Raw genomic sequence first — 22,007 nt, 5'->3', positions numbered from 1 at the left:
TGCCAAGAAGCAGGAATATTGCATTCAAATCACCCCTGACAGATGGCCAGACAGCCTCTGCTTCAAAGCTTCCAAAGAAGGAGCCTCCACCACACTCCCTCCGGGGCAGAGAGTTCCACTGCTGAACGGCTCTCACATCCATCCGTAGCTCCCTTGTCTCCTTCAAGGGAAAGAAGCCCCTCGGCCGACGACAACATCAAGACCCCTCTCCTCGCCCCGGGGACAAGGCCAGAAGAATCAGGCAGCCACTAGCTGTTGGTAGCAAAATAGATGCTTCTTAATAAGTTACAAAAGCCACACACACAGAAAATATTACAGGATTCCCTCAACGACTGCAGGAGGTGGATGTCCCCGATTCCTCCTTGAAGGGGGCTTACTGAGTCCTTCCCAAAAGACAGAGATTTTGGGGGTGGGGGACACTTCACCCCAAACACCCCAGGGAGCCAGTCTGTCTCTTGGAGTATACTGGGGGTAGGTGGGTGGGTTGCTGTCCAGCTGAATCCCATCCAGTCTGTACACCTTCCTCCTTCCTTCCTTCCTTGGTGGCTACTGTCCACTTCTGGCCCGGTAGCGCTGCTTGGCTTCCTGGAGGAAGTTCCGGAAGGCCGGCTCTTCGTGGCTCCCTTCGCTTGCTGCAGGAGGAAAGAGAGGAAAGTGGGCCCAGCCCTCAAACTCCACCCTGTTAGCCATATAGTTTCACCAAAATAGTTTTCAGAGAGTATGGAGATCTGAGGTAACACATTCAGCTATTTTCTTTTAACCAGGGTTGTTGGAAGGACGCTACACATGACAATAATTAACAACCCAAACTCATGAGTGCCCCTGAGACTGGATCTAGACTGCCCTATATCCCAGGATCTGATCACAGATTATCTGCTTTGAAATGAATTATATGACTCTACACTGCCAGATAATCTGAAATAAGCAGATAATCTGGGATCAGATCCTGGGATATAGGGCTGTGTAGATCCAACCTGAGTAAGTTTATCAACTTTCCTTTCTGATTCCCATCCAAAATCACACTACACTCCAATAATTCCTTCAACCATTGATATTATTGCCTCTAGGCAACATCATTCCTCCTTTGTCCTTCAATGGCCACTATTAATACATAATGTTTTATGACATCATCATACCCTCATGTTTTGTATTTTTATGTCCATCCACACATGCAGTACGCCTATAAAGGTCAGTTCTTAGGAAGCAGACTTAGGTTGCATTTCCACTGTACAATTATGCAGTTTGACACAACTTTAACAAGGTTTTTAGCCTTCTCTACCAAAAAATGCCGCTACCTCACCAAACTGCAACTCTCATGATTCCATAGCATTGATCCATGGCAGTAACACACTTGGCGGGGACGAGGGACAGGGCCTTCTCTGTGGTGGCCCCTCGGCTGTGGAACTCCCTGCCTAGGGATATTAGATCAGCCCCCTCCCTCCTGACTTTTCGGAAGAGAGTAAAAACCTGGTTCTTCAAGCAAGCCTTCGGAACCCCGGAATAGATAGTCAAGCTTGAGATGGAGAATGACCCAGGAACGGCCAAGACGACGAAACGGATGAGGATTGGAACGAGAGGATAGAGCTCTTTTTAAATTGTTCTTGCACTGACTCATAGAATCATAGAATCAAAGAGTTGGAAGAGACCTCCTGGGCCATCCAGTCCAACCCCATTCTGCCAAGAAGCAGGAATATTGCATTCAAAGCACCCCTTACAGATGGCCATCCAGCCTCTGCTTAAAAGCTTCCAAAGAAGGAGCCTCCACCACACTCCGGGGCAGAGAGTTCCACTGCTGAACGGCTCTCACAGTCAGGAAGTTCTTCCTCATGTTCAGGTGGAATCTCCTCTCTTGTAGTTTGAAGCCATTGTTCCATTGCGTCCTAGTCTCCAAGGAAGCAGAAAACAAGCTTGCTCCCTCCTCCTCCCTGTGGCTTCCTCTCACATACTTATACATGGCTATCATATCTCCTCTCAGCCTTCTCTTCTTCAGGCTAAACATGCCCAGTTTCCTAAGCCGCTCCTCATAGGGCTTGTTCTCCAGACCCTTGATCTGCTCCCTCCTCCTGTTGGCTTCCTCTCACATATTTATACATGGCTATCATATCCCCTCTCAGCCTTCTCTTCTTCAGGCTAAACATGCCCAGTTCCCCAAGCCGCTCCTCATAGGGCTTGTTCTCCAGACCTTTGATCATTTGAGTCGCCTTCCTCTGGACACATTCCAGCTTGTCAATATCTCTCTTGAATTGTGGTGCCCAGAATTGGACACAATATTCCAGATGTGGTCTAACCAAAGCAGAATAGAGGGGTAGACTCTTTTGTCTAAACGCACTTAATTGTTTTTGCTGTTGTATTGTATTGATGGCATCGAATTGTGCCAATATGTAGACCGCCCTGAGTCGCCTGCGGGCTGATATGGGTGGGGTATAAGTGATGTAAATAAATAAATAAATAAGGAGAGAGTGGGTCTCCCCCCATGAAAGAGACCCCAGGGTGTGGCCTCTTCTGAGCCAGGAAGGATGGAAGCCAACCCACTGAGCACAGGGCAGAGAGGCCGGGGAGTCAGTGCCATTACCTTCGTGGTCAATGTCGTCCGTGTCACTGTCCAGGCCTTCCTCTTGGTCCTCTCCCTCCTCCAGCGTCCCTCGCGTCATGATCAGGCCGGAGGGGCCGGCGGAAGACAATTCTGCTGCTGCTGCTGAGCCTGAAGACAAAGTTCAATGGTGACAAATGCAAGATACTCCACTTTAGCAGGAAAAACGAAATGCAAAGATACAGAATGGGGGACAATGAGGCCTGGCTCGAGAGCAGGACGTGTGAAAAAGATCTCGTAGTCCTCATGGGGAGGAAGTTGAACATAAGCCAGGAATGTGATGTGGCGGCAAAAAAAGCCAATGGGATTTTGGCCTCAGGCATCAAGAGGAGCATAGTGTCTAGATCTAGGGAAGTCATGCTCCCCATGCTCTCTTCTGCCTTGGTTAGACCACTTTACCTGGAATATTGTGTCCAATTCTGGGCACCACAATTCAAGAGAGATATTGACAAGCTGGAATGTGTCCAGAGGAGGGCGACTAAAATTATCAAGGGTCTGGAGAACAAGCCCTATGAGGAGCGGCTTAAGGAGCTGGGCATGTTTAGCCTGAAGAAGAGAAGGCTGAGAGGAGATATGATAGCCATGTATAAATATGTGAGAGGAAGCCACAGGGAGGAGGAGGGAGCAAGCTTGTTTTCTGCTTCCTTGGAGACTAGGACGCAATGGAACAATGGCTTCAAACTACAAGAGAGGAAATTCCATCTGAACACGAGGAAGAACTTCCTGACTGTGAGAGCTGTTCAACAGTGGAACTCTCTGCCCCGGAGGGAGTGTGGTGGAGGCTCCTTCTTTGGAAGCTTTTAAGCAGAGGCTGGATGGCCATCTGTCTGGGGTGATTTGAATGCAATATTCCTGCTTCTTGGCAGAATGGAGTTGGACTGGATGGCCCAGGAGGTCTCTTCCAACTCTTTGATTCTATGAAAGACCCCAAGGGCTGAGTAGAGCACATGCTCTCCCCCAACATGCCAAGTGTAATGAATCCCTTACCTTCGCTGGTTAGCTTAGGCCTAGGGAAGTGGGCCTGGTGAAGCCACGGCATCCATTTTAGAGAAGGGAGACAGGGAGACGCCATCTTAGGTTAGGTTTGCCTAAAAGGGGGGGGGGGGTGTTCTAGTCTAGGAGGGAAAATCAGAAGGCTAGGTGACTTTTAAACTGAGGTTTGAGGTCCCAGTTTGCCAGTTGGAGCTTGGAAAGGGTAGAGAGAAGGTTGGGTGTTAGCAAGAGCAGGTTGGGTTTCCGAAGAAGAAGTTTGGGTCAGTCTTTTGGAGAGTATTCAGAATAGCTATAGAAAAATATAGCTAGAATACTGTGTGGAACAGCACCCCGTTAGTGGTCTGTTCTTTTCCGAAGGAAGGCTAGTTCAGAGTTTTGGCTCGATTCCTAAGGGGGATTTTTGGGGGTTACTTTCAGAGATTCATTTCCTGAAGTAATTTTCTGTGTTGTAACTTTTAAAACTTGTAACCCGGGACTTTTTAAGATCTTTACTCAAATGCAACCACAAGCGTTTTGTGCTAGTATTTTACTGAAACCATTAAGCATTTGTACCTGAATTATTCAAACCTGTTCAATAAACATTATTGTTATTTTTAACAGCTTATACCAGCCTCAGTGCGAATACCTTTGTGGTCAAAGCATTATTCAAGTCAGCTTTTTAACAGCCTTTAAGTAAACTATAGTGACACAGAGTGTGTTACTGAACAACCTCTCAATAATACCTCGGCCTGTTTATCATTAACATGGTGGCAGCGGAAATCCTTTGAAGAATCATTTCAAGTCTCTTAGTTCCAGTGGCTCCCAGTTCCTAGCTTTTAAGTATACAGTTGGTTTCACTAACCATATTCCCTCTATATTTTTAGTGAGCTAGTCAGTAGTGGTGGTGTCATCGTTATAATTTTGGTTGAGCAGCATTGTGGGATTATTTTCCTATATTTCCCCATCTGATAAAATCAAATTATTTAAAATCTTCTCTGCTACCCTCCTGCTATTGTTATAATTTGGTGAACAGCGGTGTGATAGTTATACCAAACCACTGGGCCCAGCACTTTCTGCATGGCCCATCCACAATGGAGCCTCTCAGTTGGCCCCAATGCCAGCAGCCCTGAGCTTCCTTGCCTACCGGGCAAAGCAGGGCCACCCTCCGCAGCCACATCCACGGCGGAGGCCATGTCTCTCTGCAGGCGCTCCAGCTGCTCCTGCTGCCGCCGGCTCTGGGCTTTCTCCTGCAAAAGAGGAGGAAGGCCTGTCTCAGTCAGTCACCCCGCTGGCTTTCCTAAATCCGGACTCACAACCTTCCAACCTCTTCCAAGATGTGGACCAAGGCGCCCGTAAGCCACTGACTGGTGTAAACTCAACAGAAGGAAACAAAGGCAGTGAGCACTCCCCCCACCACCCATCACCACATACAGAGGGGGAACTGGCCTGGGGCTGTCAGTCACAGCACCCCCAATGGTCATGACCAGGTCTGGAGCTCAGGCTGAGGAACCGCTTTCAGCAGGAGAGAAGCACATGGACACCCCCACCAACACAGGGTATCGGTGCACCAATCGATCAGGGTGCTCTTCTCCTCGGCCAAGGCTCCAGGGGTCCCTGAAAGTGGCACAAAGGAGAGGGAGGACCCCTGCTGCCCAGCTCCACTTACCAGCTTCTTCCTCAGCCGCTCGTATTCTGGACGATACTCTCTGGAAGAGAAGAGAAGGGACAGGGCTCAGTGCGCCCCTCCACCAGCCCCAGGCAGGGAACCCCAGCACCATTTGGCAGCCACACCCAGCCCAAGACCCCCATTATTTATTATTTATTTATTTACAGTATTTATATACCGCCTTTCTCACCCCTGGGGGGCTCAAAGCGGAGTCCGGCATGTGAAGGGACCTGGCCCCTCCTTCCCCCAGTACCAGCCAGTAGCGCTCTCCCCGCATCCCCAATGCCCTGCCCAGCCTCTACTGGACCTTGAGGGGGTTGGAAGAGGAGAAAGCCGCCATCCCACCTCCCTCCCTTGCAAAGGGCCTCTCTCTCACCTTTCGTATTCCTCAGCCGCTTGGGACACGAGCTCAAAGAACTCCTCCATCCCGGTCCCTTGCACGGCAGAGACCCCCGCCACCTGAAAGAGAACCATAATCTATATAAATAAAAAGGTAATGTTCGTTTGTGGGATTAACAGAACTCAAAAACCACTGGACGAATTGACACCAAATTTGGACACAAGACGCCTAACAGTCCAACGAGTGTCCATCACTCCTTAAAAAACTCACACACAAAACCCCAGCGGAGCAGACTTAAAATCCCGAAAAATACAGCATATATACATATACAGATACACTCATACATATATATATACACATGCATGCATTCTTATATATATGCACAAATATACACATATACACACTGGATGAATTGCCGCCATATTTGGACACAAGACACCTACTAACCCAAGGAGTGACCGTCACTCAAAAAAAAAAAAAAGATTTTGTCATTTGGGAGTTGACTCCGGCACAAGCCAGTCAAGGGGGTCCCAGTGGTGATGGGCACACTGGGTGCAGTGCCTCAAGACCTTGGCCTGCACTTAAACACAATCGGTGCTGACAAAATTACCAGCTGCCAGCTGCAAAAGGCCACCTTAATGGGATCTGCACGCATTATTCGCCAATACATCACACAGCCCTAGACACTTGGGAAGGGTCCGACGTGTGATCCAATGCAACAGCCAGCAGAGTGTCTGCTGTGGACTCTTCTTGTTGTGTTTCTAACAACAACAACAACAATAATAATCTCTATATATATATAAATGCTCTGTGCATAATGAGTACCTTAAAAACAAAAGAACCAATGAACAAAATCACACCAAATTTGGCAACAAAACATCTCACAACACAAGGAGTGACCATCACTCAAAAAAATATGATTTGGTCATTTGGGAGTTGTAGTTGCTGGCATTTATAGTTCACCTACAATCAAAGAGCATTCTGAACTCCACCAACAATGGAATTGAACCAAACTTGGCACACAGAACTCCCATGACCAACAGAAAATACTGGAAGGGTTTGGTGGGCATTGACCTTGAGTTTGGGAGTTGTAGTTCACCTACATCCAGAGAGCACTGTGGACTCAAACAATGATGGATCTGGACCAAACTTGGCACAAGCACTCAATATGCCCAAATATGAACACAGATGGAGTTTGGGGGGGGGGGGGGGATAGACCTTGACATTTGGGTGTTGTAGTTACTGGAATGTATAGTTCAGCTACAATCAAAGAGCATTCTGAAACCCACCAACGACAGAATTGGGCCAAATTTTCTGTTGGTCCTGGGAGTTCTGTGTGCCAAGTCTGGTTCACCACCTCTGAGGATGCTTGCCATAGATGCAGGCGAAACATCAGGAGAAATGCCTCTAGAACATGGCTCTATAGCCCAAAAAAAACCACAAGAACCTAGTGATTCCAGCCATGAAAGCCTTCGACAATACAAGTTTGGTTCAATTCCATCGTTGATGGAGTTCAGAATGCTCTTTGATTGTAGGTGAACTATAAATCCTAGCAACTATGACTCCCAAATGACAAAAATCATAGTTTTTTGAGTGATGGTCACTACTTGTGCTGTGAGACGTTTTGTTGCCAAACTTGGTGTGATTTTGTTCATTGGTTCTTTTGTTTTTAAGGTACTCATGACGCACAGAGCATTCTTATATATATATATAGATTATAAAAGAAGCTCAAAGGAACTATCAGTAAGAAACTGAAGACAAAGACAATCAAAGCATAGCGAAGTGAGAAGATCTTTCAATTTGGGAAGACCTGGAAGTACCTCTCACTCTTTGGCCTTTTTCTTTCTTTCTTGTTTATGTTACACCCATTACCCATCTATCCCTCCCTTTTTCCGACTTTCCTAAATGTATTGTTCCCACCTTGAGGGAGCCGTAGAACTCGTCCAGAACGAGGCTCATGGAGCGCGTCAGGTTGCTGGCGTAGGAGGCCTCCTGGCTGAGGGCCTCTTGGAAGGCCTCAAAGTCCTGCATCCACTCCACGGCAAAGCGGTGGTCAATGATGTCCGTCTGTGGCCAGGAAGCAGAGTGAGTATCAACCAGGGGGAGGGGGTGGCAGAGGGGGTGGAAGGGTCACAAAATACAGGGGAGTTGGCTGTCTCTGGAGACCTCGATAAACTCTGGAGTGTTGTGGGAGCCGCTCAAAGGGCGGAAAAAGCACTCCCAACCTGGCTATAGTGCTCTCGATGTATAGTGCTCTCAATGGGGACAAATGCAAGATACTCCACTTTGGCAGAAAAAATGAAATGCAAAGAGACAGAATGGGGGACGATGAGGCCTGGCTCGAGAGCAGGACGTGTGAAAAAGATCTTGGAGTCCTCGTGGGGAGGAAGTTAAACATGAGCCAGGAATGTGATGTGGCGGCAAAAAAAGCCAATGGGATGTTGGCCTGCATCAAGGGGAGCATGGTGCCTAGATCTAGGGAAGTCATGCTCCCCATGAATTTCTGGGAAGTCATGCTCCCCATGAAATTCTGCTCCCCAGAATGGGACACAATATTCCAGGTGTGGTCTAACCAAGGCGGTCTAACCATGCTCCGCCTTGGTTAGACCACACCTGGAATATTGTGTCCCATTCTGGGCACCACAATTCAAGAGAGATATTGACAAGCTGAAAAGTGTCCAGAGGAGGGCGACTCAAATGATCAAGGGTCTGGAGAACAAGCCCTATGAGGAGCGGCTTAAGGAGCTGGGCATGTTTAGCCTGAAGAAGAGAAATCTGAGAGGAGATATGATAGCTATGTATAAATATGTGAGAGGAAGCCACAGGGAGGAGAGAGCAGATCAAGGGTCTGGAGAACAAGCCCTATGAGGAGCGGCTTAAGGAGCTGGGCATGTTTAGCCTGAAGAAGAGAAATCTGAGAGGAGATATGATAGCTATGTATAAATATGTGAGAGGAAGCCACAGGGAGGAGAGAGCAGATCTAAGGGTCTGGAGAACAAGGCCTATGAGGAGCGGCTTAAGGAGCTGGGCAAGTTGAGCCTGAAGAAGAGAAATCTGAGAGGAGATATGATAGCTATGTATAAATATGTGAGAGGAAGCCACAGGGAGGAGGAGGGAGCAAGCTTGTTTTCTGCTTCCCTGGAGAGAGACTAGGACGCAATGGAACAATGGCTTCAAACTACAAGAGAGGAGATTCCACCTGAACATGAGGAAGAACTTCCTGACTGTGAGAGCCATTCAGCAGTGGAACTCTCTGCCCCGGAGTGTGGTGGAGGCTCCTTCTTTGGAGGCTTTTAAACAGGGGCTGGATGGCCATCTGTCAGGGGTGCTTTGAATGCAATATTCCTGCTTCTTGGCAGAATGGGGTTGGACTGGATGATGGCCCATGAGGTCTCTTCCAACTCTAGGAATCTGAGATTCTATGATTCTTCCTCTGCCACTTTTTCCTCATCCCCATTTTATGAAACAGGGAAAATGGGAGGCTTAGAAAGGGGAAGGAGACGCAAATAAGCCAGGCCGGGCCCCTTACCTTGTTCATGGCCAGAATGAATGGGAGCTTCGTCTTGTAGAGGATGCTGGGGAAAGAGCCAAAGAGTGGTCAAGGAGGCTGCGGAGAGAAGGCGGTCCCCCTGCATCACCCCCATCTCTTTCAGAAGCCTCAGAGTCCAAACCAGGCCTGGGCAAGCTTGGGCCCTCCATGTGTTTTGGACTTCAACTCAAATTGTGGGAGGAGACACGATGAGGGCCATGTATAATGTGTGTGTGTGTGTGGGGGGGGTTCTAGGTAGGAGGGAGCAAGCTTGTTTTCAGCTGCCCTGGAGACTAGGATGCAGAGCAATGGCTTCAAACTACAGGAAAGGAGATTCTATTAGAATATGGTGGCTGAAATATTGCAATAGTTTAAACTGTGTGGTGCAGCAATGCAAGAGTTAAATGCACAGAGCTGTGCTTGATTCCTAGAGCGTTACTTTGGAATGTTCCAGTAATGTATTTACATTCCACAGAAATCAGATAACCATGTGATGGTTGGTGGGGACAAAAGACAGGGCCTTCTCTGTGGTGGCCCCTCAGCTATGGAATTCCCTCCCAAGTGAAATCAGATTCGCTCCATCCCTCCTGACCTTCCGAAAAAAGGTGAAATCCTGGCTGTGGGATCAGGCTTTTGTGGACTAGACCGACGTCATGGTAGAGCTATGGTTTTACTGACTCTGATGGACTGTTTGTAGGACGATTTAAGCTGGCGATTCTTCTAAAGTTTAATGTTTTTATGATGTTTTTATAATGTTTTATACTGTTTTTACTTAAGATGTATATTTATGCTTTTGTTGTTAGCCTCCCTGAGTCCCTCTGTGGAGGTCGAGATAGGACGGGATATAAATGTGCGAAATATATAATAAATAAATGGGTTCCAGCTTCCAGCGATGTACAGCTAAGCAAACATCGTATTTTACTCTGCTCCTGTAGATAGTGTAAAGTGCAAATTAAAAGATAAGAGCCACTCCGGGCTTTGGAGCTGACTGAGGTAGTTCGCTTCATTCTTTGCTTTTGTGCCTTTGAGCAGACGCTCTGAGGTCAATAAATCAACAGATTCCACCTGAACATTAGGAAGAACTTTCTGACTGGGAGAGCTGTTCAGCAGTGGAACTCTCTGCCCCAAAGTGTGGTGGAGGCTCCTTAGAATCCTAGAATCCTCGAGTTGGAAGAGACCTCCTGGGCCATCATCCAGTCCAACCCCATTCTGCCAAGAAGCAGGAATATTGCATTCAAATCACCCCTGACAGATGGCCATCCAGCTTCTGTTTCAAAGCTTCCAAAGAAGGAGCCTCCACCACACTCCGGGGCAGAGAGTTCCACTGCTGAACGGCTCTCTCAGTCAGAAAGTTCTTCCTCGTGTTCAGATGGAATCTCCTTCTCTGGAGGCTTTTAAGCAGAGGCTGGGTGGCCATCTGTTGGGGGTGCTTTGAATGTGACTGCCCTGCTTCTTGGCAGGGGATGGACTGGGTGGCCCAACTCTATGATTCTAGTTTGGTGGTTCTCAACCTGTGGTTCCCCAGGTGTTTTGACCTATAACTCCCAGAAATTCCAGCCAGTTTACCAGCTGTTAGGATTTCTGGGAGTTGAAGGCCAAAACATCTGGGGAGGGACCCACAGGTTGAGAACCACTGTTCTAGTTGAAGTTGAGAACCACTGTTCTAGTTGTCTAGATCTAAGGAAGTAATGCTACCCCTCTATTCTGCTTTGGTTAGACCACATCTGGAATATTGTGTCCAATTCTGGGCACCACAATTCAAGAGAGATATTGACTCTAAGCTGGAATGTGTCCAGAGGAGAGTGACTCAAATGATCCAGGGTCTGGAGAACAAGCCCTATGAGGAGCAGCTTAGGGAACTGGGCATGTTTAGCCTGAAGAAGAGAAGGATGAGAGGAGATATGATAGCCATGTATAAATATGTGAGAGGAAGCCACAGGGAGGAGGAGGGAGCAAGCTTGTTTTCTGCTTCCCTGGAGACTAGGACGCAAGGGAACAATGGCTTCAAACTACAAGAGAGGAGATTCCACCTGAACATGAGGAAGAACTTCCTGGCTGTGAGAGCCGTTCAGCAGTGGAACTCTCTGCCCCGGAGTGTGGTGGAGGCTCCTTCTTTGGAAGCTTTTAAGCAGAGGCTGGATGGCCATCTGTCAGGGGTGATTTGAATGCAATATTCCTGCTTCTTGGCAGAATGGGGTTGGACTGGATGGCCCATGAGGTCTCTTCCAACTCTTTGATTCTATGATTCTATGATTCTAAGTCCAAAACACCTGAAGGGCAGAAGCTGGCCCCTGCCTGGTCCAAAGCCTGAAGGCACCTGGACTTATGTTTCTGCTCTTTTCGTGGTTTTCAACATACTGTTTTGATAGGATGTCTGGGGCATTCTTCTTGGAGCAACAGAAGACAGCCAAAATAAAGCCATTAGGAAATAGTATTGAGACTACAGCTGCAACATGCAAAGAAATATGGCAGTGGGACAGAGGAGGCAAACACTGTTGCCTCTTGTTGGTCTTGTCATTGGCTGTCAAGGCCATCAGGACTTATGTGGTGACCCTGTGTTTGGGAGGCCTTCAAACCTTGGCTCCTACTCAGGACTTGGAGATGTCTCCCCAAAATCTGAACCTGACACACAACTGTTCCCCCCACCACCACCCTCTGGTATGCTCACCTGCAGGCATAGAGCATGTTGGACATGAAGGTGACGGGGCTGGTGCTGCGAGAGGTGTCCATCACGTAAACCACCACCGAAGGGAAGGAGGAGGCCTGGGGAGGAGGCAACGGGCGGCAGTGGAGTTGAGGGGTGAGCAAGTGGGCCAAGGGAGCCCTCCCCACTGAGCCCAGTTGAGGCCACCCAGCCCTCCATCCACCTCTCTTTCTCTCTCTCTCACTCACTCACCAAGGCTTCTGTGATGATAGTCCCTGAAGCAGACCAAGTGAACACCTCAATCTGCCCAGGAGTGTCAATCAGGACGTACCTGAAAGGAAAGGTGTGCCTTGAGCTTCTTGGCTCTTGGTCCCCTGGTTCGTACCTAGCTAGATGAGGGCCGCAGCCTTCCAGGCAAGAGCCACCACCTGAAGGGCACAGTCACATGTTCCTCTGCTTCTCAACTGGAGGAGCTTCTACCCAGGCCCCTAGAACCCTGGTCTCTGGGACCATGCACTCTTCTTCCCACATTCAGGTCCAGGCTGAGGGCTTTCATGCTCCTTGGGTCTGACCACTGGTTGAGCAAACAAATCTGGTTCTGGTTTGCTCTCTAAATTCTAACCCAGTTGATATCATTAGTTAAGATCCTTCAGACTTCATTAGATTGTACTTCTATCCACTTCTGGATCTTTCCCAAGCAGCCTTGAGAAGAGAGGTGGCAAACGTTTTTGATTAATACCAAGCAAAAAAAGAAATTGCCCTTTTCAAGGCATCTCTGCCCAGGAGAAGAGTGGGATGAGCATTCCTACTCCTAAGTGAAAAGTGAAAGAGATGTCTGCTAACAAAATGTGCTGCCTCAAATTCCAGTGGCATCTCCTTCTCTAAAGATTTCAAAGCAGAGGCTGGATGGCCCTCTGTCAGGAGGGTTTGTGTCTACCTGCATGCCAGGATAGGTTGGACTGGATGCTCCCTAGGATCTCTTCCAGCTCTACAATTCTAAGGGATCTCCCACCCATCATCCCTTTCCATCCCAGCAGGACTTCTCATTTCCCATGGACTCACTGAGACGCAGCCTGTCGCTTTTCAATAAATGTCATCACCTGAGAAGAAGGAAAAAAAAGAAGGTTCAGTCACTGGAGAAGCAGCCGTTATTTCATTGTGTGTTGTTAACGTTATTGCTTTGTTTTTTGTGTTATTTTGCTGTTGTTGTTATTGTTTTTACTATTGTATTTGGGCTCGGCCTCTTGTAAGCCGCACCGAGTCCTTCGCGGGGTACAAATAAAGGATTATTATTATTATTATTATTTCAGCAAAGTCAGGATTCTCAGCAGTGTGACATGTCTTCTTCAAAGGATGATGCAGAAGGCCCAAGACTCCTAAAGGAAATTAAGTCTCAGCGACAAATGCAATCAACCCTCAGAGATGGCCAGAATAATAATAATAACAACAACAACAACAACCAGAGGCACAACTCTGTGGCCCAGATGATTCACTGGAACTTATGTCACAAGGACCACCTGCCAGGAGTCAAGAACCGGTGGGATCATAAACCTACAAAGGTTGTGGAAAATGAACACACAAAAATACTGTGGGACTTTCGAATCCTGACTGACAAAGTTTTGGAACACAACACACCAGACATTACGATTGTGGAAAAGAAAAAAGTCTGGATTATTGATGTCGCCATACCGGGTGACAGCCGCATTGAGGAAAAACAACAGGAAAAACTCAGCCGCTATCAAGACCTCAAAATTGAACTGCAAAGGCTCTGATTGCATAAACCAATACAGGTGGTCCCAGTGGTCATTGAGATCTTTTGGTCATTGAGATCTTTTGGAGCACTGGGTGCCACACCAAAAGATCTCAGCCAGCATTTGGAAACAATAAACATCAACAAAATCACGACCTGTCAACTGCAAAAGGCCACCTGACTTGGATCTGAGCGCATCATTCGAAAATACATCACACAGTCCTAGGCACTTGGGAAGGGCTCGACTTGTGATTTTGTGATACGAAATCCAGCATAGAGATCTCGTTTGCTGTGACATACTGTGCTTTTGTGTCAGTAAAATAATAATAATAAACTTTATTTATACCCGCCACCATCTCCCTAACGGGGACTCGGGGCGGCTAACATGAGGCCAGACCCAAAATTATAACAGAACAAATACAAATATAGCAAATAAAATACAAAAAAGCAAAACACCATCAAAATAAATACATAACATAACATAATAAAATAAACAGGTCCAAAATGACATGAAAAGAAATAAGACACAGTGGGCAGGCCAGATATATTAAAAGTGAAGTTGAAAACATTTGATAAAAACCCTGGATGAGATGTGTAGAATATTTTTCTGAGGGAAAATGTGTTTTTAAGGGGGGAGGGACACGAAAGGATCGAAAAAAACAATTGGGTTAAACCTTCACTTAGGGCAGAGGGAGAATGCATCATGAGGACAGTGCTAAGGTGGGAACAGATTAAAGCTGGAATATATTTTCATTCACCCAAGGTACATCGGAAAAGCCAGGTTTTCAGGTCTTTCTTAAAAGCTACCAGGGTAGGGGCTAGCCTACTCTCACTAGGCAGTGAGTTCCAGAGCTGGGAGGCCACAGCAGAGAAGGCCCTCTAGTAAGCACCACGTACCTGATCAAATCTGGTGGCAAAGAGGTTGAGGGAAGTCACAATGCCTCCGTTTGGGCCCAGTCCGTATCTGGAGCGTGTTCAGGAAAGCCCTGCTGCCATGCTGTGGGACCCCTTGGCCGTGGGGCTTCCCCAAAGGGTTCCTGGGAAGACTCACTGGCCCCACCCCCTCCCTGCAAAAGGCCCAGCGCACCCAATAAAGCCACATGCCAGGGGGCTCTCTGGGGGGCAACCAAGAGGCACTTTTTTTTTTGTCGTGTCAGGAGCGACCTGAGAAATTGCAAGTTGCTTCTGGTGTGAGAGAACTGGCTGTCTGCAAGGATGTTGCCCAGGATGATGGAGACTGCCAGCTTCATGCTTCCAGAGAGAAAATATTCGTGCCATTTCACAAACTGGTGAAAAAGCACAAATGGGATTAAATAAATTCCCAGAGGAGAGGGGCTGCAAGGCATGGAGAAATTCCATTTACAGGGGAAAGATGAGGAAAGAGGAAATGCGATGGAATTAAATACCATAGGGAGCAGTATCTCCCCCTCTGACACAAAGCTGGAACGCAAAGGGGCCAGAGGAGCCAAATGGCAGGCAACTCAGGAGCCACCTTCTTGCCTAGGGCTGGGATGAGGCCTCGGCACTCAGTTGGGATTTCTTCAAAACAGTGCTGGGCAGAAGCAGAGGACAGGGCTCCCAATATCATTGGCCTTGATGAGTCAAAGGAAGAGAGATTCCACATAAGTGCTTGACAGTGGGACAGGTGACCCCAGAAGAAGGCTTTTCAAAGAAGCTGGATGAGCACCTTTTGGGGTTTTTTAGCTGTGTTTTCCTGCCTGGCAGAAGGGAGGTGGACTCAATGGTTCCTGTGGTCCCATCCTGTGATCATCAGAAGCATCACACTTGAGGCTATGCCAAACGATAGCAAGAAATGCCATGTGCATTTGACGCAGGCACCTATGAACTCATGAAGGCCCCCAAAGGCAGCTGTAAAGGCAGCCATGCTGAGCCTCATGGGTGACAGAGTGTTTCTTGTGCAGGGATTTCACTAGGTCCCGTTCTGGGTGACCCTTGGCCGCTGGGGCTTCCAGGGGCCAAGGGCCATCACGCTGCCTGGTCAGCTACCCATCTCTGCAGGCTGGAACACATTCCTGAGCAATGGGGACCCTCCTGCCCCTCCCCAGCTGGCCCCAGGGAAAAGGAAATCCGCCCACTGCAGCCAGAGCCCTCCTTTCATGACCCCCCTCAACCCCTCCCTTCCCAATAAGGTGTCAGGAATCAATTTCTGACGGCATGAAGACATCACAAATTCCTTCCATGACATCCTGACTGAATCATCCTGGCTGCCTCAATTCCCTCTCTGTGACATTTTGAAGCCAGCAGAGGACACTGGAAACCTTGTACTGGAACTTGTGAAGCAACAAGTTCTAATAAGGAAACTGAGAAGAGGGGGAGATGGGCAGGAAAGGTGTATAAAAGGAAGTGGTGGTGGGGAAAAGTCAGTAGTGTCTTTCTTTTCTGCAGAGAAACAAGCAATATGTCCATTTCAAAGCAAAACCGGCTTGTGAGTGGTCATTTAATATTGCTATATAGATCCTACAGTCTTACATAAGGGTTGCATGTTACCATGACAACCAACCAACCCCCCCCCCCAAGGGCCCCAGAATCGAACACTCAGACAAGGATACTGCTTCATGACTTCTTTGTACTTCACAGTGTCCCGGATATCTTTTGAAAAAAGGAGATGAAGAGGAGACATAAACGGAAGGCATTTTCTACAGTCACACAACCCTCAACACAAGTCCCATAAGTTTGTAACAGTCCAGACAGACAGCGTTTTTGCACCACTTATCTGTGAAAACACAAAAGACCTTAGCTTGAAGGTTAATATTATGCCTGCTTGATGAACCTATGTACTTTACTAACTGCTATATTTCTGCCCTCAGGAATAACTGTCTGCTTTCACATTTGATGGCAGAGAGCTGTACCTGCCTCCAGGAGAGAGTGGAATGCAAGGCCTAGAGCAGATGCATTATGTGGGGCTTTTACATTCATGTAAAGGAGCAGCTCGAAGAGCTGGGCATGTTTAGCCTGAAGAAGAGAAGGCTGAGAGGAGATAGGATAGCCAGGTATAAATATGTGAGGAAGCCACAGGGAGGAGGAGGGAGCAAGCTTGTTTTCTGCTTCCCTGGAGACTAGGACGCAATGGAGGAATGGCTTCAAACTACAAGAGAGGAAATTCCATTTGAACATAGAATCATAGAATCAAAGAGTTGGTAGAGACCTCATGGGCCATCCAGTCCAACCCCCTGCCAAGAAGCAGGAATATTGCATTCAAATCACCCCTGACAGATGGCCATCCAGCCTCTGTTTAAAAGCTTCCAAAGAAGGAAGAACATGAGGAAGAACTTCCTGACTGTGAGAGCCGTTCAGCAGTGGAACTCCCTGCCCCGGAGTGTGGTGGAGGCTCCTTCTTTGGAAGCTTTTAAGCAGAGGCTGGATGGCCATCTGTCAGGGGTGATTTGAATGCAATATTCCTGCTTCTTGGCAGGATGGGGTTGGACTGGATGGCCCAGGAGGTCTCTTCCAACTCTTTGATTCTAGGATTCTATGTTTACCCAACTCACTTCATTTTGACATTCTTTCATGCTTTCAATCTGTCTTACACCTTCAACTGTGCTTGTTTTGCTCATTTTGTTGTCCAACTTAGGAAAGCAAAGGAGAGTAAAACTTTAAGAGATTATTGAGCTAAGAATGATGTTTGCGGCTCTGGTCACATGCCGAACGCAGCTGGAAGAGATGCCAAGGAAAGCAACTTAAATAATAGGTACCAGCGCCTGGCTAGAGCTTTGCAGCATCCATAAAACAATACAAAATCCCATATGACTTCTGCCTCTATCGGCACTAATGAAAATGGACACAAGCATCTATGCTTCCCCATTCTTCAAGATTCTTCATGTGACAGACATGTGCTTTTCACGTCAAAAACAGACAAGCATCCTGAGCTCTGAGGATGACCTGGGAAGGAATCCCACTGGAGCATTGCAGCACACCCAAATACCTGGGAGTCACTTTGGACCATACTCTCACCTACAAGAAGCACTGCCTGAATATCAAGCAAAAAGTCGGCGCTAGAAACAATATAATACGAAAGCTGACTGGCACAACCTGGGGATCACAACCAGACACAGTGAAGACATCTGCCCTTGTGCTATGCTACTCTGCTGCTGAGTATGCATGCCCGGTGTGGAACACATCTCACCACGCTAAAACAGTGGATGTGGCTCTTAATGTGACATGCCACATTATCACGGGGTGTCTGCGCCCTACACCACTGGAGAAATTACACTGCTTATATTGCACCACCTGACATCTCCCGGGAAGTAGCAGCCAATAGTGAAAGGACCAAGGCAGAGACATCTCCAGCTCATCCCCTGTTTGGGTATCAGCCACCATGTCAACGACTTAAATCAAGACATGGTTTTCTAAGATCTACAGAGACACTCACTGGAACACCTCAGCAAGCAAGAGTCCAAAAGTGGCAGGCTCAAACCCAGAACCTCAACCAATGGCTGATACCCAATGAGAGACTCCCCCCTGGGCACACAGACTTGGAAGGCACTGAACAGACTGCGCTCAGGCACCACGAGATGCAGAGCCAACCTCAAGAAATGGGGCCACAAAGTGGAATCCACGACATGCGAGTGTGGAGAAGAGCAAACCACTGAGCACCTGCTGCAATGCACCCCGAGCCCTGCCACATGCACAAGGGAGGACCTTCTTGCAGCAACACCAGAGGCACTCCAAGGGGGCAGATCGTGGTCAAAGGACATTTAATCAACTACCAAACTTGCAAATTTTGTGTTTTGTCTGTTTGTCTTGTTCTGTTAGAAATGTAATACAATTGACTGGTTGCCCTGACACGACAAATAAATAAAAAATGTGACTGAGTGGTATTTAAATAGTAAGAGGAAGAAACACGAAGGAGGGAGTGCAGCAGCTTTTAGTTCTGGCTTGGGAGTTTGGGCCCTTTATCACTCCATTCCTAGCCATGAAGATCACCGTGGAGAGTGCGCAGGGAAGATGTGGAGAGAAGGGAAACAGCCTGCACTGCCTCAGGTTTCCTGGAAGGAAAGTAGGAGTGCACCCAAGTGTTTTCCCTCTCTCCACATCTGCCGCATCGGACAGAGCATAAGATCAACAGTGATGCCCAGGTCAGGACTGGGACCCGTTCTACATCGCCATATAAAATCCAGATTATCTCCTTTAAATATGGCAATGTAGACTCTGATAATCTAGTTCAAAGCAGATAATGTGGATTATCTGATGTGATAATCTGGATTATATGACAGTGTGTAAGGGGCCTGAAGATGGAGGTTAAATGGGTGATACAGTCTGCACCTTTGCATGCTGAAACCTACTCCTAGGCCCCTTCCATACAGCTGTAAAAAATCCACATTGAATTGGATTACATGGCAGTGTGGAGACTCAGATAATCCACTTCAAAGCAGATATTGTAGATTATCTGCCTTGATATTCTAGGTTATATGGCTGTGTGGAAGGACCCCTAGTTGTAAAAAGAAAAGGCATGACAATTGTCTTAGTTCCAGTTGGCAGCCTGCTGCTCTCAGCCCCCCTTCTTTCTGAGTCACTAAGGCTGGATCTATACTACCCTAGATTCCAGAATCTGACCCCAGATCATAGAATCCTAGAGTTGGAAGAGACCTCATGGGCCACCCAGTCCAACCCCAGTCTACCAAGAAGCAGGAATATTGCATTCAAATCGCCCCTGACAGATGGCCATCCAGCCTCTGTTTAAAAGCTTCCAAAGAAGGAGCCTCCACCACACTCCCTCCGGGGCAGAGAGTTCCACTGCTGAACATAGAATCCTAGAGTGGGAAGAGACCTCCTGGGCCATCCAGTCCAACCCCATTCTGCCAAGAAGCAGGAATATTGCATTCAAATCACCCCTGACAGATGCCCATCCAGCCTCTGTTTAAAAGCTTCCAAAGGAGGAGCCTCCACCACACTCCAGATTATCTGGCAGTGTAGGCTCAGGCCCCTTCCACATTGCCAGATAATCCAGTTCAAAGCAAGTAGTATGGATTTTATCTGGTAGTGTAGAATGGGTCTCAATTTTCACCCTGAGGGCGCTCCGTTGTTCCCAAGAGAGGCCCCAGCTCTCTTCTTCCAGAGGCGAGGGCTCTTCCTTCCCCCTTCGACTGTGCTCACCAATGTTGACCGGGAAGGGTAGCGTGTGGACGGCAGGGTCCAGGTTGATGATGTAGGGCGGGCAGCGCTTCTCCTGCAGGTGGGCTGCCAGGCGCTGAAGGGGAGGGAGAAAGGGGGAGAAGCGTCAGTATTGAGAGGCACAGGACAACGAAGAAGGAAGGAAGATATGAAGGATGGAACGAAGGAAGGCTTGAAGAAAGTAAGATATGAAGGAAGGAAGGAACAAAAAGAGGAAGGAAGGGATGAAGACAGGAAGGGATGAAGGAAGGAAGGAAGGAAAATAAGGAGGCTGTTCAGGTCCTGAACTGCTGCTTGGCAGCTGTGATGATCTGGATGAGAGCAAACAAATTGAAACTGAATTCAGTCAGGTCAGAGGTACTCCTGGTCAGTTGCAAGGCCAAACAGGGTATTATAGGGTTACAGCCTCAGTTGGACAGGGTCACACTCCCCCCCTGAAGACGCAGGTTTTCAGCTTGGAAGTTAGGAAGGGAGGGAGGGAGGGATGGAGGGAGGAATAAAGAAAGGAAGAGATGAATGAAGTAAGGAAAGGAGAAGAAAGGAAGAGATGAAGGAAGGAAGGGATGAAGGAAGAAATGAAGAGATGACAGTAGGAAGGAAGGGATGAAGAAAGGAAGAGATGATGGATGGACGGATGGAAGGAAGGAAGGAAGGAAGGAAAGAAGAGATGAAGGAATAAAGGAAGGAAGAAATAAAGAAAGGAAAAGATGAAGGGATGAAGGAAGGAAGGGATGCACAAAGGAAGGAAAGAATGAAGAAAGGAAGAGATAAAGGAAGTAAGGAAGGGAGAAGAAAGGAAGAGATGAAGGAAGAAACGAAGAAAGGAAGAGATGAAGGTAGGAAGGAAGGGATGAAGAAAGGAAGAGATGACGGAAGGAAGGAAGGAAAGAAGAGATGATGGAATAAAGGAAGGAAGGAATAAAGAAAGGAAAAGATGAAGGGAGGAAGGGAGGAAGGAAGGGATGCAAAAAGGAAGGAAAGAATAAAGAAAGGAAGAGATGAAGGAAGTAAGGAAGGGAGAAAAAAGGAAGAGATGAAGGAAGGATGGGTTGAAGGAAGAAAGGAAGAGATGAAGGTAGGAAGGAAGGAAGAAAGGGACGAAGAAAGGATGAGATGACGGTAGGTAGGTAGGAAGATAGGAAAGTAGGAAGGAAGGAATGAAGAAAGAGACAAAGGAAGAAAGGAAGAGATGAAGAGAGGAAGGGAGGAAGGAAAGAATAAGGAAGAGATGAATGAAGTAAGGAAGGGAGAAGAAAGGAAGGGATGAAGGAAGGGATGAAGGAAGGGATGAAGAAAGGAAGGTAGGAATGAAGGAAGAGACGAAGGAAGGAAGAAATGAAGGAACGAAGAGAGAAAGGAAGGTAGGAAGGAAGGAATGAAGGGAGAGATGACAGAAGGAAGAAATGAAGGAACAAAGAGAGGAAGGAAGGAATGAAGAAAGGATGAGATGAAGGAAGGGATGAAGGAAGAGATGAAGGTAGGTAGGTAGGTAGGTAGGAAGGAATGAAGGATGAGATGAAGGAAGTAAGGAAGGGAGAGATGAAGGAAAGAGATGAAGGAAGGAAGCAAGGAAGAGATGAGGGAAGTAAGGGATGAAGGAAGGAACGAAGGAAGAGATGAAGGAAGTAAGGACGGGAGAGATGAAGGTAGGAGGGAAGGAAGGGATGAAGAAAAGAAGAAATGAAGGAAGGAAGGAAGGAAGGAATGAAGAGAGGAAGGAAGGGATGAAGGAAGAAACAAAGAAAGAAAGAGATGAAGGTAGGAAGGAAGGAAGAAAGGGATGAGATGATGAAAGGTAGGAAGATAGGAAGGAAGGAAGGGATGAAGGAAGTAAGGAAGGGAGAGATGAAGGTAGGAGGGAAGGAAGGGATGAAGAAAAGAAGAAATGAAGGAAGGAATGGAGAGAGGAAGGAAGGGATGAAGGAAGAAACGAAGAAAGAAAGATGAAGGAAGGAAGGAAGGGATGAGATGATGAAAGGTAGGAAGGAAGAGACGAAGTAAGGAAGGGATGAAGGAAGGAAAGAAAAGATGAAGAAAGGAAGAGAGGAAGGAAGGAAAGAATGAAGAAGAGATGAAGGAAGTAAGGAAGGGAGAAAAAAGACGAATGAAGAGACGAAGGAAGGAGGAGATAAAGGAACGAAGAGAGGAAGGAAGGGATGAAGAAAGGAATGAAGGAAGGAAGAGACGAAGGAAGGAAGGCAAGGCAGACCTGCACGAGCGCCGTCTTCCCGGACCCGGCCATGCCCAGCACCAGGAGGCACACGGGCCCAGAAGAGCCCGAGCTCGGAGCCTCCTCTCCCGCAGCAGAAGCAGCAGCATCCGCCATCTTCCCTCGACTGCTGTCCAACTCCCTTTCCCTTCCGCTTCCGGAGCAGAAGCCCTTC

At 47.7% G+C, this 22,007-nt stretch overlaps 1 protein-coding gene across 1 annotated transcript; it reads right to left on the bottom strand.

Annotated features, from left to right (window-relative positions):
* Positions 1 to 255: 255 nt before the first annotated feature.
* GPN1 (GPN-loop GTPase 1) lies at positions 256 to 21,957 on the bottom strand. Its single transcript, XM_067469986.1, has 14 exons — positions 21,833 to 21,957; positions 19,606 to 19,699; positions 16,062 to 16,101; positions 14,389 to 14,455; positions 12,804 to 12,841; positions 11,994 to 12,072; positions 11,766 to 11,860; positions 9,098 to 9,143; positions 7,489 to 7,635; positions 5,605 to 5,687; positions 5,229 to 5,268; positions 4,707 to 4,809; positions 2,573 to 2,701; positions 256 to 632 (listed from the first exon to the last, which is right to left on the bottom strand). The coding sequence occupies exons 1-14, from the start codon at positions 21,947 to 21,949 to the stop codon at positions 547 to 549; spliced, it is 1,164 nt and encodes a 387-aa protein (XP_067326087.1). The 5' UTR covers positions 21,950 to 21,957; the 3' UTR covers positions 256 to 546.
* Positions 21,958 to 22,007: the final 50 nt, after the last annotated feature.

Source organism: Anolis sagrei, chromosome 1 (assembly GCF_037176765.1).
Source record: "Anolis sagrei isolate rAnoSag1 chromosome 1, rAnoSag1.mat, whole genome shotgun sequence".
In the NCBI taxonomy this organism is placed as follows: domain Eukaryota; kingdom Metazoa; phylum Chordata; class Lepidosauria; order Squamata; family Dactyloidae; genus Anolis; species Anolis sagrei.
The sequence above is the reverse complement of the archived record's forward strand: the minus strand, read 5'-3'. Positions and strand labels throughout refer to the sequence as shown.

What these genes read in the sequence shown, in the direction of transcription:
- GPN1 (XM_067469986.1), bottom strand. Translation starts at nt 21,949, where the DNA reads ATGGCGGATGCTGCTGCTTCTGCTGCGGGAGAGGAGGCTCCGAGCTCG. An exon ending in AACATGCTCTATGCCTGCAG is followed by an intron (nt 9,144 to 11,765) that starts GTGAGCATACCA and finishes CTCTTTCCCCAG; the next exon opens with CATCCTCTACAAGACGAAGC. An exon ending in TCATTCTGGCCATGAACAAG is followed by an intron (nt 7,636 to 9,097) that starts GTAAGGGGCCCG and finishes TCCTGGCCACAG; the next exon opens with ACGGACATCATTGACCACCG.